Source organism: Furipterus horrens, unplaced genomic scaffold (genome assembly GCF_987537825.1).
Source record: "Furipterus horrens unplaced genomic scaffold, mFurHor1.1.pri manual_scaffold_3, whole genome shotgun sequence".
NCBI classification, from domain to species: domain Eukaryota; kingdom Metazoa; phylum Chordata; class Mammalia; order Chiroptera; family Furipteridae; genus Furipterus; species Furipterus horrens.
The window spans coordinates 169,762,905-169,779,033 of NW_028327173.1; the positions used below are offsets into that span (position 1 = coordinate 169,762,905).

A 16,129-nucleotide genomic window follows, 5' to 3' on the forward strand; every position below is an offset into this window, starting at 1 on the left:
TCAAGAAAAGGACTTTAGTTTTTACTCTGATCAGGTTAGGAAGCCATCTGAAGAGTTATCACCAAAGGAGTGACTTGATCTAAGCTTGGCAAAGGGGTTGACCAGAGACTGTTGGGAGTAGAGGCAAGGGTGTAAACAGAAGATTAGAAGAAAAATGTGGTAGTTTGGACTATAGCAGTGAAGTAGTGGGAAGAGGTCAGATTCTGGGTGAATGATTCATGTTTGAGAGTGAGGTAAAAAGAGATGAAAGAAAACATCTCTGAATTATAGTAGTAAAATGTAATTTTCCTCATTAAAAAATCACTTTACAACAACAAAAAAATAAATAACTGGATTTTAAAATGGGCAAAGGACTTGAATAGACAGTTCTCCAAAGAAGATATACAGAGTTCTAACAAACGTATGAAAAGATGCTCAACATCACTAATCATTAGAATTCAAATCAAAATCTCACACCCATTAGAATGGCTAGCATCAAAAATACAGAAAATAAATGCTGGTGAAGATGTGAAGAAATTGGAACCCTGTGCACTGTCTGTGAGAATATAAAATGGTGCATTGTGGGAAAGAGTATGGAGTTTCCTCAAAAAATACAAACTTAGAATTACCGCATGATTCAGCAATTCCATTTCTGGATATATAACCAAAAGAATTGAAAGTATAAATTGAGTTGGTTTCCCCCACAGTACTATGAGTAAAAAAGCTGTCTTTACAAATCATAGGTTCATAGAAAGTCTCTAATTTTGTGATCTATTTTCTGTAATAACAGCAAGTGAACTTTCAATAAAAAGTACATGGGGACCTTGAGAAAATGGTTTATTTTTCCAGGACTGAAGTGCAGGTGGAAAGGGGCAATTTCTAGAGTATTTGGAGGATCTGAGTAAATGAATTTCCACCTAAGCTATTAATTTACAATAACTGAAGAGACCATTTGTCTTCTACAATGGACTTTCAAATTAAATATGAGAAACTCAGGCAGAGAAGATATATACATAAAAATTTTTGGTATTATACTGAAGCCAACCAACATTTAAAATATTTTTTCTCTTGCATTAACTCTGTTAGGAAAAATGACACTCTTCCCCCACCAGTTTATACAAAATTCAGCCGCCAAAGTAAAGCGATACGTGCACCTTCATTAGAAAGAGATAAAGGACAAACCTACACTTAGAATTTTTAAGCAAATGTCTATACAGGCACCATAGATCAAAATTACATCCTTTAAAATCTGAGGTTAACAAGGCACTTAAAAATAACCAAGGGTTATTTCTACTGCCTGTGACATCATTGGTGGCGTAAACATTGCTATCTACTTGACAATTTATGGACTAGACCGCATATTTTTTGCAACGGTTTAATAAGAGAAGATGATGTCACTACTGTAGCTGTCTCCAGGCAGTTAAAACTCTGCATTTCTGTCCGCTCTTTCTGGGCAATCGTGGGAAAGTTGACAAACCTCTGGATTTGTGACTCGGAAGAAGGAAAAAACAACTTTTTTTCTTTTAAGTTTCTACCTTGCTCTTGCTGATGTGGTGCACAAACTCCCAGGAATGTTTTGGTACAAGACTGACACAGTCAGAAGGAACGAAGGCAGCAGCTCCGGCTTTCTGAGGCGTCTGTAAAGACCAACAGTACCCAATCTGCAGCAGGCATTGGTTTGCCACGGACTCCGCAGCTCGCTCAGTTTTCTCCTTCGTTAGATGTTTTCACCTTGCGGTCTCTACGTCTCTAACAAGGGCTGGGAAACAAAACGTAGTCACTCGGTTGCCTGGGGCATCGCTTGGCCACACAAGGGTCTCACGAATAGGCGGACTCAGTCTGTTCTCCCTTTTCGCCACGGTGCTCGACACTCTCCCCTTAGGTCCCACCCCCCAGATGCGGGGGCGGGGCCGGTCAGGAGCTGCCCTTTTCCAACATGGCGCCGCAGGAGGCCGGTTGCGCTTGCCGGCTTCCGTGGTTCCGGCGCTGAGCATTTTGGTTCCGGGGTAACTGTGCTCTCCCTGCCGCCTTTCTCCTCCTTCCGCCGCTGCCGCCACCGGGACGCACGGCCTCGGGCTGCCGGGGCTGAGCCCTCGTGCGCCGCGCCGTGTGTCCCGGCTTGGGGCAGAGGATTCGCCCCGACCCTCCCGCGGAGGGCACTCCCCCCAACCCCCACTGTCTCGGCTTTCTCGTAGTCTGGCAGCCCCCGCGGCTTCTTTCTTATCGTTGGACTGAGTCCCCGTCAGTCTGGGACCCTCCCATCGTCCTCTAAGCAGGAGTGGATACCTGCCGCTGTGTTCCCCTAAAACGGGGGCTTCTCTCTGCCGATCCCTTACACCCACACTGACGGCCGAGAGCTGCACAATCCCGTTTTGCTTTCTTTCTCAACTCTCGAACCTTTTGACCTCCGCTAGTTACTACTGGTCCCTGCCCCTAGCCCCGTCCACGCTCACAGGTAGACTTCCCTTGGCCCCCTACAGCCTGGGCCTGGGTCGGTGCCTACGGGCCCCTTCGTGATCACCCCTCCTCCCTGATACCCCTCACCCTTTGTCCTCTTCCCCTGCGGTCCGCTTGTCACCCCTTGGAGCCTCCGCCTGACCAGGGGCCATGGATACCCCCTACCCCAGGATGTGAGCCTCTTTAACCTGTAATGCTGTGGCTGGCCTTTGGCCCCTTCCATGCCATGGAGAACCAGGTACTGGTGATTCGCATCAAGATCCCAAATAGGGGCGCGGTGGACTGGACAGTGAACTCCGGGCCGCAGTTACTCTTCAGGGATGTGCTGGTGAGTGTTCACTTTAGAGTCCAAACCCTGGCGAGCGGGGCGCACGGATTTGTGGAGTAGTCAGCATCTGACTCTGGTGGCCTGAGCTAGTGGCAGTAGCCTGGCCACTCCTGGCTTCCTACAGAGGCAGTTTTATTGCTTCAGCTACATGCATGGGCTGAAATCTGGCAAATGTTCAGGGCCCTGGGGAAATAGAGATGATCAGATTGAAGCCCTGCCCTCAAGGAGATCCCAGCCTGGACTGGGACATAGGCACATAAGCACCCGACTGGGATACAAAAAGCTGAGTCTGGAAGAGAGTTTTTCTTCAAGTGTTTTCTTGGAATGTCCCTGGCCAGATTCCAGCCATGTCTTTCCACTGAGTTCCCGGAACTTGGTGATCAGCAGGAAAGGGAAACAAGGCAGCTGTACCTTATCATGTTTCATCAAACATAAGAGATCATTGGCTTTAAGACATTATTTTTATATACTACTAAGAAAAAAAACGCTGACCATTAAACTGTGACACGCCACACGTTGTACAAAAACAGCCTGATTTCAGAGATATTAAAGAAGGAGGGAAAACGTGCATTTTAGAATCAGTGATGCATTCTTGCTTTCATAATAAATATTTGGAATGGGTTTGAAGTAAAATAATATGTGAGAGCGCATTGTAACCTGCTTGGAGGTGGCCTGTTGAGCCTTTTTTTCTTCTTTTTTTAAAATTGTTTTTCTATTACCGTTGTCTCATTTTTCCCCCATTGCTCTCCCCTGCCCTGCCCAACTCCCTCCTATCCCACTGTCATCCCCATTTAGTTGTCCATGTCCATGGGTCATTTATACTTGTTCCTTGATTAGACCCTTCCCCTTTTTCTCTCATTTTCCTCCTCCTCGCTCCCCACTGGTCACTGTCAGTCTTGTTTCTTGTTTAGATGCCTCTGGTTCTGTTTTGCTCGTTCGCTTGTTTTGTTCATTAATTTCCTGTATTAGGTGAGATTATATAGTATTTGTCTTTCACCACCTGGCTTATTTCACTAAGCATAATAATCTCCAGTTCCATCCGTGTTGTCCCCAAAGGTAGAAGTCTCTTATCTTTTTTTGCAGGTAGTTACTGAGGAGCAGTGAGATGAAATGACTTTCCAAAGCTCCATTGCTTGTGAGTTGGGGAGTCAGTACCAGAGCTCAGATTTCCTTCCTTTTACTTAGTATTTATTTTCACATACTGTAATGCCCTTCTCATCTTTTAGCCTTCATTTGAAGCAGATAATGCATTGTGCCCATTTTATTGAATAACAGAGGTATCAAAGGCAGAGCTGACATACCAAGAAGTATGTTGCAAGTACCAGATCTATAGTGGAACTTACCTGTGAGATAAGATAGGGCTGTGTGGAGGCTCATGGCAGGAGGAAGGTCTGTGATGCAATTTTGGTTACCCAATCAAAATTTGATTCCTGTACCTTTGTTTTGAGTTCTGGATGTGGCAGATCACCCAGACCATACAGATTTTCAGGTGTCTGGATCAGGTCTGCAGAGGCTAGGGTAAACCAGCAGCCTCTACTCTTGGACGCCAAAGGCCATACTTCTCTTTGCATTCAGAGTTCTCTACACACTCACAGACACATAGGTTTTCCCTCATGATAAGGTCCAAACTCCTTAGTATGGTCCTCTGGGCCCATCTTGATTGGCTCACGCTTGCCTGGCACCAGCATCATTTGTCATCACAGCCCAATGAGCAGTTTGTGCTGTAGACATTTAGAATTAACCTTGAGTTCACCTAGATGCCCCTTCAGCCCCTCTTCAGCTGGACAAATTCTGCCTGTCATTCAAAGCCCAGCTTTACCTTTCCTCCACATTAGTCTTGCTTACTTGGCCCTCCTGTGTGGTCCCACAGCTTTGTTCCGGTTGTGTCATAATTTTGTCTGTCTCCTCCACTACAGAAGACATGGCCATCTCTGGTCCCCCTCTGTTTCTGGTGCTTCATAAGACCCTGAAATATTTGTTAATGATGGAGCTTCAAAGAGAATGTATGCATTTATGGTTTTATGGGTAGCACACTAGGTTTTGAATTTTAGAACATTGGTTTTAAAGGCCAGCAGCTCCAATAACTAGGCAAATCACTCCATCTTTCTGAGCCTCAGTTTCCTTACTTGTAAAATAGGGTTAATAATACCCAGTCTCAAAGACTTGTGAGGATTACTGTATTTTTCACACTATAAGATGCACCTGACCATAGGTTTAGAGGAGGAAAAACAAGAAAAAAATATTCTGACCCAAATGGTGTACTAAAATATTTAATAAAATATAACAGAATAATATTTCAACCATGTAAAGTCAACAGCAGTCAACAACAGTATTAAGAACCATCATCATTGTCATTAACAAATGAGGAGTGACTTTAAAGTTCAAGTACCCTTCTAGTGTTCTGGGAACCCCAAGAACTCATCATCACTAGTGTCAGAATTTATGGGGGCCTTTAATAACAAGCATTGAGGGAGTTAAGGGGTATCACTAGTTGTAACAGTCACTGAGAGTATCACTATCCTAGTTACAGGTTCTGGCGGACTACTCCCAGTGCCTTAAAGCTACTGATACCCCTTAGTACCCTCAGTGCCTGTGTTACTACTAGAATAGTGACCCCACTATAACCCCCTTTATATACTACAAACTTCAGCATTTATGGCTGCTCACCCAGTTACTGCTGGCCTCCTCACACGGAAATCTGGTGTGCACTGGAAACAGGATGGAGGTAGACGAGACAGCTGTAGGGTCTAACGGAGCCAGTAGCCAGAGGCGGTACTACTGACAGACCCCACCCAGTGTCAAAGACAATTGGCAATTGGCACTGTGCCTCATACCTGTTATTAGCCTCAGCTGATTCGACAGGTTAGCAGTTGTAGCTGGGAGTGTCAGGCGGCTCTCTGCACTCTCCCAGGTCCCTGGTGACGGGCACAGGTGGATGGCAACTGGCCAGACACCCTGAGATTTAGCAGTAAAGTGGGACATTAAGCATCCCTAAGGGTTTCACATGGACCCACTGCTTCCTCTTGTAACAGCTGTCACCACCGCTGATAGGTCAGGTAATACACATCACAGCCTGTGATGCAATGTTTGCTCCATAAGACGCACAGACATTTCCCCCCACTTTTGGGGGGAAAACGCATCCTGTGGAACAAAAAATACAGTACATAATTGTGTCTATGATGAGAGAAACATGAGCTTTCTCTCACTTATTTGAGATGCAAGAAGTTATTAAGTAGAATGGTACAATGTTTAAAAAACTGCAGCCAGACTGCCGAGGTTTAAATTGCTAACCCTACCAGATTCATTTGGGCAAGTGTTTTCTGTGTCTCAGCTTCTTCATCTGTTATTTAAAAGAAAAAGGACTCTGGGTATAAAAATAGTGCCTACCTTATAATTCTGAGGACTCCTGGAGTTGATACATGTAAAGCACTTAGAACAACCTGGAACATAGTAAGTGCTCTGTAGTGGTGGTGTTACAACATACGGGTAGGAGCTGGGTCTTCTGCTTCTCAGGTATCTCTCAGTTGTGCTTTGGCTCAACGCTGACTGGCCTACAAGTAAACTTCGAACAAATGGTCCCACCATCTAGGGCAAAGAGTGCCAAGTGTCCGTACATGTGCTTGCTCAGGTAAACACAGGTACAGCATGTTTTGTCAGGAAGGCCTGATGAAGGAAGGGCTTGTGGCTGTGGGTGCTGCCCTGTCTCCTAGTACTCCTTAAAGTTCTTTGAATTGGAAGCCCAGATCCTGGAAGGCTCCTGCTATCTCTTCTCCAAGTTCATCTCATCTCTTCATTCAGAAATTGGCAAAATACCAACAGATACATCAGCAGTTCTGGCTTGGAACTTTACATATTAAAGCCAAATGAAACCTGAAAGCATCTCCTTCATCTAATAAAATGCTCCTCACCACAGTTTTCAAATGAGGAAGCATGAACCCCAGAGGGGGAAAATGCTAAAGTTACACAGCTAGATTTTGGCAGAACCAGATACTGAAGGCAGAAAAAAGTTGTAGTCATGGAGTCAACTGTAACAGAAATTGTTTGGAATAGGAGTCAGTACTTGAGGGCTCCAGTCACAGCTCTGTGAAATAGCTGGGAGACCCTGGGCAAGTCACTTGGCCGCTTTGGGCCTGTGCCCTTTGTCTGAATTCATTAGGGACTGGCCGCAATGTGAAGTAGACCTAGCTGGTGCTCAAGGGCAAGATATTTGGGTGTCTGTTTTTCGGCTTTGTGTGTTTCTCTTCTTCCTTGCAGACATACGTAGTCCACAGTTCTGGGAAAATGGTGCAGGAGATCTGAATCTCCTGAATTAGTGAGTGGTAGGAAAGCATGTATCCCTTTCCTCTTGCTGTTTGAACCCTGTCTCCCAAGTCCTAGCTCAAATTGCCCCCATCTGTGACATTTCTGTTTATACTGAGTCTGATTTTTCCTTCTTCCTGAGTTAGCAAATACTTGCTACTTATATATTTTTTTGCTTGGCCTTGTCATACTGTAAGTGCTCTGGATTGTTAGTGTTCTAGGTTTGTCTTTATCTATGTGACCACGTTATAATCTTCCTAATTCTTATTTTTATGTTGCCTAACGCTATGTGTTCTTTGTGCTCCTGGTACGTTGTAGATGCTTAATTATACTTTCGGTCTGTCAGATTTTTGACTGATTTATTGAAAGGAAGGAGAAGGAAAAGATGAAGAAATGATCACTGTTGAGATATTGAGACAAGTTTTCTTTGAAACTTCTTTAGGGTGGACAAAGAAGACTGGGCCAGTTTGAAATAAATTACTTAAAATACAACAGGGAAATATGAACAAAATTATTGAAAGTGCCCTGCTTAGAGATGACGAGTAGATACTCATTTTCAGACATTTTAGATTTGATCATTTTGATAGCCCCCTTTAATTGCTTTAACAAAACAAGATGGTTCTCTCCAGCAGGTTTGCTTTTTCTTTCTTCTTTTCCGCACATTACATGTAAAGCACATGTGGCTCCTTGTTTATGTCGATGGCCAGAGGATGCCATGCTGCCCGGCAGGGTTTTCAGCTAGTTATTAGAGATTTGCTGTTTGATGGGGTCTGCTATTTATAAGTAGGAAATGTCCTAAATGAGTTAACACTAATTTCTTTGACAAATAATTGCTCTAAAAGTTGATGTTTCACTTGTTAAGAAGAGTCAGAGGGAAAATAATCTCTTTTGCCTCTAAGAGTGAGGGCTGCTTAAGATAGTTCCCTTTGATCAATTTTATATGCAGATTTATTTTGGGGGAAAAAAAGAAAAGAAAAAAGCACCACAGAGGCAAGGCTATTATGCAAATTGACACTGCAGCAAAAGCTTCTCAAGAACTGCTTTTAGAAGGAAGTTGCAGCCGCCATTCTGCTAAGTGCCCTGCTTGGAGGGGTTGTGGGCTTCCTGCTGAGAAATACTTCCTGCTCCTCCTGTCCCCAGGCTGCCTGGTATCAGTTCTGGTACAGCCCAGGGAGGGACATTGTGGCAGAACTACCTGAGAGCCATTTGGGTAGATGGACATGGTGGAGAGTCACTTTTCCCAGAACTGACTAGTTCTCAACGGTGTTCTGTGCCTTTTTAAGCTGTCTCTGTATACTCATTTTCAAGTGTTTTCAAATTTATTGATTCATTTAAACATCGATGTCAGATTACATACAATTTTTAAAAGTTATTGTAGACTAGACCACCTTTAGTGTCATTAAATACATTTTTTTTCAGTTGCTTAAGAGTAAAGGTTGATAAGAATTGTATGTATTAAATGTAGCTTTATAAGTTTATATCATCAAGGAAACTTGTGTTTTTGAGTTTTTCTCACTATGACTGCAAGTCAGGATATTGTTATTACATATAAGGAATTACATTTGTTGAATTACATTTGTTGAATGTCTACAATGTGTTAGGCTAGCTTATATTAATTATATTTTTAATTTAATTTTTACATTACTTCTATAAGTATTACTGGTCCCATATTGGTAGGTAGCCAAATTGAGGCTCAGAGAAGTTAAGTAATTTGTTCACAATCATACAGTAAGTGCAGAGCTGAGATTAAAACCCAGGCCAGTCTGACTCCCAAACCCCTTATACTCTTTCTACTGTGATACATTCCACAGCCTCCTATAGAAGAGACCAAATATTTTGTAAATACAAAAAAGTGTAGTTGTGTACACTGTTGAATTGAGAGTGAAAGATTATGTTAATACAAAATAGAAAAGATTTTATAAAGATGCCACATACCACCCCACCCCACCCCGCACCCCAGCTCCTATCCCTGCCCCCTGAGTAGAGATTTAAGCTCTGGGCTCACATTGCTGGGCTGGCTAAGTGCGATTATGAGCTAAGGTTTTTATAGTTTATACCCACATCATTTCAAAAATCTTTTCCACATTCTCATATTTCCTCTAGGATTTGCCACATGTTAGCAATAAAGAAGATGGCTAATTATGTTTCTTTATTCTTTCTTTGTTTAGGATGTGATAGGCCAGGTTCTGCCTGAAGCAACAACCACCGCATTTGAATGTAAGTCTGACTTGTATACTTTCTTGACTGTTTCCCTTCTGCAGTAATTTTTCAAAGGGTTTATGGGTTGCATTACTTTAGAAACTGACAAAAACCGATTATTTATGATCATCATATGGTATATTTAAATATTTATAAATTAATGCAAGTTTAATGATAATACTTAACTGAGTAATATTTTCTTATTTAATCATATCTTGGGTGTGCATATTTCTATAATATAGCTTTAATTACCAACATGACCTTTATCTGCTCTTGCTCCTTGCTGTAATAATATTGTGGGGTAAAATGAAACCTGTAAACTACCTGTAGGCCAATGATTATTGATTAAGAGGTTTTAATCCATTGCTGCTTTATAACAGCAACAGGGTAGAGCTTTTAAATGAACATTGAATAGAATAATTCTGCTTTATTGGGGCTTGGCAAGGCTGCTTGATGATGTTAGCAACATTTCAGGTTCCCACCATCCTCCACACCATCCCAGTTGGCCTAGGCACCAGGGGCAGGCGCAGGGCACTAGAAAAGTAGTTTTGATGTGAGCCAGGTCATTGCAGGAGAGGTCAGAGTCTGAGTAAGGTTAAGTTGAGAGTTTAGTCAGTAGCTCTGTCATTGAGAAGGATAATAGATTGTAACTGTAGTTCCGATCTTTTTTTTTTTTTAAGATGAGGGCCACTTTACTTGTGGAAAAACTGTATGGTTTCTACACACCATAGTGTACTTTTTGTTCTTGTGTTTTAAGCAGATGGGTAATGACAGAGAGTATATTGTCCTCTGTTTATTTATGTTCTCTTTGGAGGACAGTTTGTCAGTACTTACCAAAATATAAAATGTGTAAAACCTTTGACTCAGCAGATCCACTTTTCGGAAGCTGTCCAACAGAAAGACCTACACATATGTCGAATGCCCTTTAAACAAAGTGTGCATTTGGAATTATTTTTTAGAAATATGTTTATTGATTTTAGAGGGGGTGGGGAGAAAGAGAAAAACATCGATGTGAGAAACATCGATGTGGGAGAGAAACATCAATTGGTCGCCTCCCCATATGCACCCTGACCTTTCATGTACAAGACAATGCTCCAATTAACTGAGCCACACGGCCAGGGCTGTAATTATTTTTAATAGCAAAAGATTAAAAGTAAGCTAAATGCCTAAAATAATAGATTAATAAATTATTTATCCATAATTTGAATCATTAAACAGTGGCTATAAAGAACGAGTTAAAATTTTATACATTAACATGGAAAGATTCATGATATATTATTGAATAAACAAATAGTGCATATGGTATGATCTCATTTTGTGAAAAAGCCAGTCCTGCCTCCTCCCAACTTCATGAATATATTGAGAAATAGGGATTGAAGTTGCCCACTCTAGTGTTTTCCAGTGGTGTCCTCGAGAAAGGTGACTTGGGGGCTGGTGTGGGGGAAGGGTGGGCTGAATGAGCACACTTTTTACTTTATGTATTTCTCTATTGTTTGAATATTTTTCAACAATTACTACATGTTTTTAAAAGCTACTTGAATAGAACTCTTAAAATAATTACTGTTTTATTAGCCACACTGGACTCTGTATACTATTGAAAAATAGTACATATATCCGAAATACATATTAGTGTTGCAAGCTCTTTAGACCCATTACAGTGATTCCTTGGGGGTGCCAGGGGTTTCATGGACAGTCTGGTAGTTAACGTTTGGAGTACTTACTATTACCAGATGCTGTGCTAATAGCATTCCATAGGTTATCTTATTTCATTTAAACCTCACAAGATCCCCACGAAGTATTAATACTTTGGCAGACTGTTATTAGCTCTGACTTAGTTGAGGAAAGGACAGCTCTCAGTGACCCGCTCAGAGTCTTACAGCTAGTTAATGGCAAAGTGGAATCTCTGGAATATATATATTCAACCACTGCTGAGACTTGTTTTGAGAGTTCTCATAATTTTTGAAATGTTCTGATTGTTCTTAAGCGTGGCAGAAAAGGTTTGTACTTTCTACTTCTTGGTTTCTGGGTCCCCCAAAGTGGCTCAGCGTATCTGTGCCCCAGAGGCTTCAAGAGTTAGGTTCACAGTAGTGATACTGATTACTTTAGCTATCATTTATTGATGGCCTCTCTGTGCCAGTGTACTACATGATTTACTTAGGCTGTTGCTAATCTTTACAACAACTCTGTGAGGTAGGAAAATTATACCTGTGAGGAAATTGAAGCTCTGAGACATGAAATGATTGCCAAAGTTGATCAGCTGGGAAGTGGTGGAGCCCAGATTCAGTTCTTTTTGAGTGTCAAACTTGCGCTTTTTATAACTGCACATGTCAAAAGCCTGAGAAGTGTGTTCAGTATGTTTTATGTGGTTTATGAGTGTGTGGTTTATGAGTATGATGGAACAACTTTTGAAAATTTAAACTTTGATCAAAGAAATATTTATGGTATTATATTTAATATTGAAAAGTATACCTAGCTCTAACATAAAAAAAACAAAACTGAAATTTCTAGGTTTAAGTTTTTAGACACCTCTTTTCTGTTTTTCCCCCAACATGGCAGCAGCTCTATACCCATCTGCATCTGGATCAGTTTTCGGTGAAAAAAAACAAAAAACAAAAAAACTACACACACACACAGATAAAATAGTAATAGTTTTGTCCTTAGATTATTGAGTACTTTCCATTATACGCTTAAAATCCTAAGCTGGCTTTTTTCGTGATTGTTCTAAGGTGACCTTATTTTCTGAACCGAAGATCTGTACTAATAAATGGAATCTATGTAGAAAACAGTTGGAAAGCTGTAGTTGGTAAGCTAAGTTATGATGGTACTATACTTAGTTATATGAACGTAGCAACAAGAGAAAAGGCAGGCACCATCAGTCAGATTGACCTGTTTTACATGAATGTGGAGAAAAGGATTTGGGTAAGTGGGCAAGATGGAAAAGATCAGGTAATCTTACAGATTCTTCAGCTCTAAGAAATGCTATCTCTTCAGTGAAATCTCTGGTCCTCCAAATGTGGTTAATTTCTCTGTGCACTTTTATGGGAGCTGGTTACCCTTTGGGCCTGCATTCTGGTTGGTTGTGTGTCTTTCTGTTTCCTCACTAGGGACCATGTTTTATTTCACTCTTGCTCTCCTCTTAATACTTAGCATAGTGCCTTGTAGAAACCCCGTCATTGAATAAAATGGAATGTTTTATGTCTGTTTTAAATGGAAATTCTAAAATGCATGTGACCAAAAACTAAGTAAGTAATTTGCTTTTTTGTATTATTTGTGTTTTTTCCCAAGCACAGGATATAATTGGTTAGTGGAGGACAATTTGTGCTCCAAATTCAAATTCCCACAGTTAACTAGGGCCGGTGTCCTGAGAGGGCTGAGGGTCTACAGAGACCGTATTCTTTCTCACTGTTGTACCTGGGGATGGCATTTCTGAGGGGAACTGGGCTGGATGTCGGGAGGGAGACCATTTGTGTTGAATTTACTTCTTGGACTGATGGCCCTAAACCTCTTTTTCTTCTTAACCCTTCTTGGTTTTTTCTTCCTTATGAGAGCACAAATGGAAGTACTTTTGAATAACTGTTTGATTTTTTTTTTAATTAAGAAGATATAGATGATCTTTAAAAAACATTCAAATAGCATAGAATAAAGCAAAATATAAAAGCTCCCATTTCCCTTGAGTCACTAGTTAACAGTTTCTTCCGTATCTACAGAAATTTTACCTGTACATATTCCGTACTGTACTAGAACTAATTTTCCCTGCCTGCCCTTAACAGGGGCCCAACCTTAGGTGTGCACAACCTCATTCTTTTGGATGACTGCATTATTCTTACTTTCATCTATGGCTTAATTTATTTAACCTATTGATGGACCAGTTTTACATTTGTTACCAGTGATTTAGTATTAGAAAAAAAAAAAAATGCTGCAGGCAGCAGCATTGCTTTTTTCTTTCCACATTGTGGGGATTTATTTGTAGGATAAATTCCTAGGAGTTGTAACTACTGAGACAGAGTACCTATATTTTACAGTATTAATAGCTATTACCATGTTGCTGTCAAAAAGATAGAAACAATTTACACTCCTAGCAACAATGTTTGAGAATGCCCATTTCTCTCTACCCTTCCCAACTTGGAATTAGCATACTTCTTAGTCAATGTCCGTTTGATAGGTGAAAAACATTAATTATTGTTTCATTTTGTATTTCTTCAATTATAAATGAGCCTGAGCGTGTTTTCATTTGTAGTTCGGTCATTTGTATTTAATTTCTGTGAATTATTTGTCACCTTTGCTAATTTTTCTGTTAGGTTATTTATCTTTTTCTGATTTAAAAGCTTTTCAATATTAAGAAAAGTGGCCCTTTGTCTTACATGTTACAGATATTTTTGTGTAGTTTACTTCTTTTCTTTTAGCTGGTTTTGGTCTTTTTTTTTTTTCCCCCTCTTCTTTTTTTCCGTGGAGAAGTTTAAGGTTTTTATATGGTCAGGTTTATCATATTTTCCTTTGTGACTTCTAGATTTATGTCAAGCTTAGAAATGTCTTCTATATTCCAGGATATTGAAAAACAGTCATACATTTTTTAAAATTTTAATGGGATTAAGCACAACACACATGTATTATGTGTATTAGTGGTTTGTTTTTTTAACAAGCATTTCTGTTACAAAGGGGTTTTTTGGTACTATATTCAGTTTATTTTGCTGAAATTTGTCAGATGGAGATACAACTTTTATTTTTCTAGCAGATAAGACAACTGACCCCATATCAGTTATTGAATAATTTGTCTCTTCCCAGATGTGAGAATAGTTCTGAGACAAAGCAAATTCTATAACCATAAAAAATCTTCGCTTGTGTGGACCCTACATATGTTGTAGGAGCTTTACATTTATATAGGCTCAAAAACACCTGCTGATTTTCAGTTTTATTAACAGATTAATGAGTACACCAACACATGAGGTGACGGAAATCAACTATGCCCACTAGTGAGTTCCCTGAACATATCTGTCACATGCATTCTTCTCCTCAACTTTTCCTTAGACAAGTTACTGCTGTAAAGTGATTGTTGGGCTGGTTGCTGGGTAGTAAAGTCTTAACTGATTACTTAAAAGCCTGTATAACAAATGCTGATTTCTACCTAGAAATACCATATAGCACCACTTTCCCATGACACCCTGACCACGTATTTTGGTCTGTAGCACTCATTAATATTGGTTCAGAAAAGTGGTTATGGAATAAATCTTTACTTATGTCTTTCTTCAACCATGATTGTTTTTTAAAATCCTCACCCAAGGATATATCCATTGATTTTAGAAAGAGAGGGAGGGAAAGAGGGCGGCAGCGGGAGTTGGGGGAGATATTTATGTGAGAGAGAAACATTGATGAGCTGCCTCCTGCACACTCCCCGACTGGGGATCAAACCCACAACCTTTTGGTACACAGGACGACGCTCCAACAACTGAGCCACCCAGCCAGGGCATGATCATTTATATACTCATTTCTTATTGAATGGAATACTTTTTAGTTGTTTTATAAATTTCTAGAAGATTATTTTGGGTGGGAATTTTAAAACCAGTATGTATCTAATTTTAAATTTGGCATAAATGACCACTTAAAGCAAAATTGCAATTATATCAGTTATATATGAATTATATAAATTCTTAAAAGAGTATAGAAAACAATTATAGCTGATTATTGGAAGGATACTTGTAGGAGGTACTCATCATGTTCAAATAGAAAAGGCAACCTCATTAAGAATAGCTGGGCCCTGGCCAGGTTGCTCAGTTAGTTGGACCATTATCCTATATACCAAAAAGGTTGTAGGTTCAATCCCCGGTCAGGGAACATACCTAGGTTGCAGGTTCAATCCCTGGTCTGGGCACATACCAGAGGCAGTGTTTCTGTCTCACATCAATGTTTCTCTTTCTCTCTCCTTTCCTCTCTAAATTAGTAAACATATCCTTGGTTGAGAATTAAAAACAAAAAAGAATAGTAGGGTGGTAACCTCTTTTTGCTTTGGAGAAAAGTCTTAAACCATAAACTATGTAGAAATCATAAAATATTTGGAAAATGAAGTTTATTTAATTTCTTTTTTATTATTACAGTGGTCCTGATTTTTCCCCCTTTGCCCCACCTCCACCCAGCACCCCCCACTCCCTCAGACAACCCCCCCCCCCCATTGTTCATGTCCGTAGGTCATGCATATAAGTTCTTTGGCTACTCCATTTCCTATATTGTACTTTACATCTTCATAGCTGTTCTGTCACTACCTATTTCTATTTCTTAATCCCTTTAACTCTTCCCCCATTCACCCACACACTCCTCCCTCAGGCAACCATCAAAATGTTCTCTGTATTCATGATTCTGTCTCTGTTCTTCTTGTTTACTTAGTTTGTTTTTTAGATTCACTTGTTGATAGATTTGTATTTTTTGCCATTTTATTGGTCATAGTTTTGATCTTTTTCTTAAATAAGTCTCTTTAACATTTCATGTAATAATGGTTTGGTGATGATGAACTTCTTTAGTTTTTTCTTGTATGGGAAGCTCTTTATCTGTCCTTCGATTCTAAATGATAGCTTTGTGGAGTAGAGCCATCTTGGCTGTAGGTCCCTGCTTTTCAAGACCTTCAATATTTCTTGCCCGTCCCTTCTAGCCTGCAAAGTTTGTTTTGAGAAAGAAGCTGACAGTCTTATAGGAGCTCCCTTGTAGGTAACTAACTTTTCTCTTGCTGCATTTTAATTATAATGCGTCTTAGAGTGGGCCTCTTTGCATCCATCTTGTTTGGGACCCTGTGCTTCCTGGACTTGCATGTCTATTTCCTTCACCAAATGAGGGAAGTTTTCTTTCATTATTTTTTCAAATAGGTTTCTGATTTCTTGCTCT

At 40.3% G+C, this 16,129-nt stretch overlaps 1 protein-coding gene across 9 annotated transcripts in view; it reads left to right on the forward strand.

Moving 5' to 3' along the window:
• Nucleotides 1-2,221: 2,221 nt before the first annotated feature.
• The window catches only part of MAP2K5 (mitogen-activated protein kinase kinase 5), a 255,139-nt gene continuing 241,231 nt past the window's right edge, over nucleotides 2,222-16,129 (forward strand). For all 9 annotated transcript variants that reach the window (XM_090270812.1, XM_090270814.1, XM_090270815.1 and 6 more), the window contains exons 1-2: nucleotides 2,222-2,764; nucleotides 9,232-9,280. In XM_090270812.1, the coding sequence (XP_090126938.1) occupies nucleotides 2,630-2,764; nucleotides 9,232-9,280 (184 nt within the window). In that variant the 5' untranslated portion in view covers nucleotides 2,222-2,629. The remainder of the gene's footprint in view (nucleotides 2,765-9,231; nucleotides 9,281-16,129) is intronic.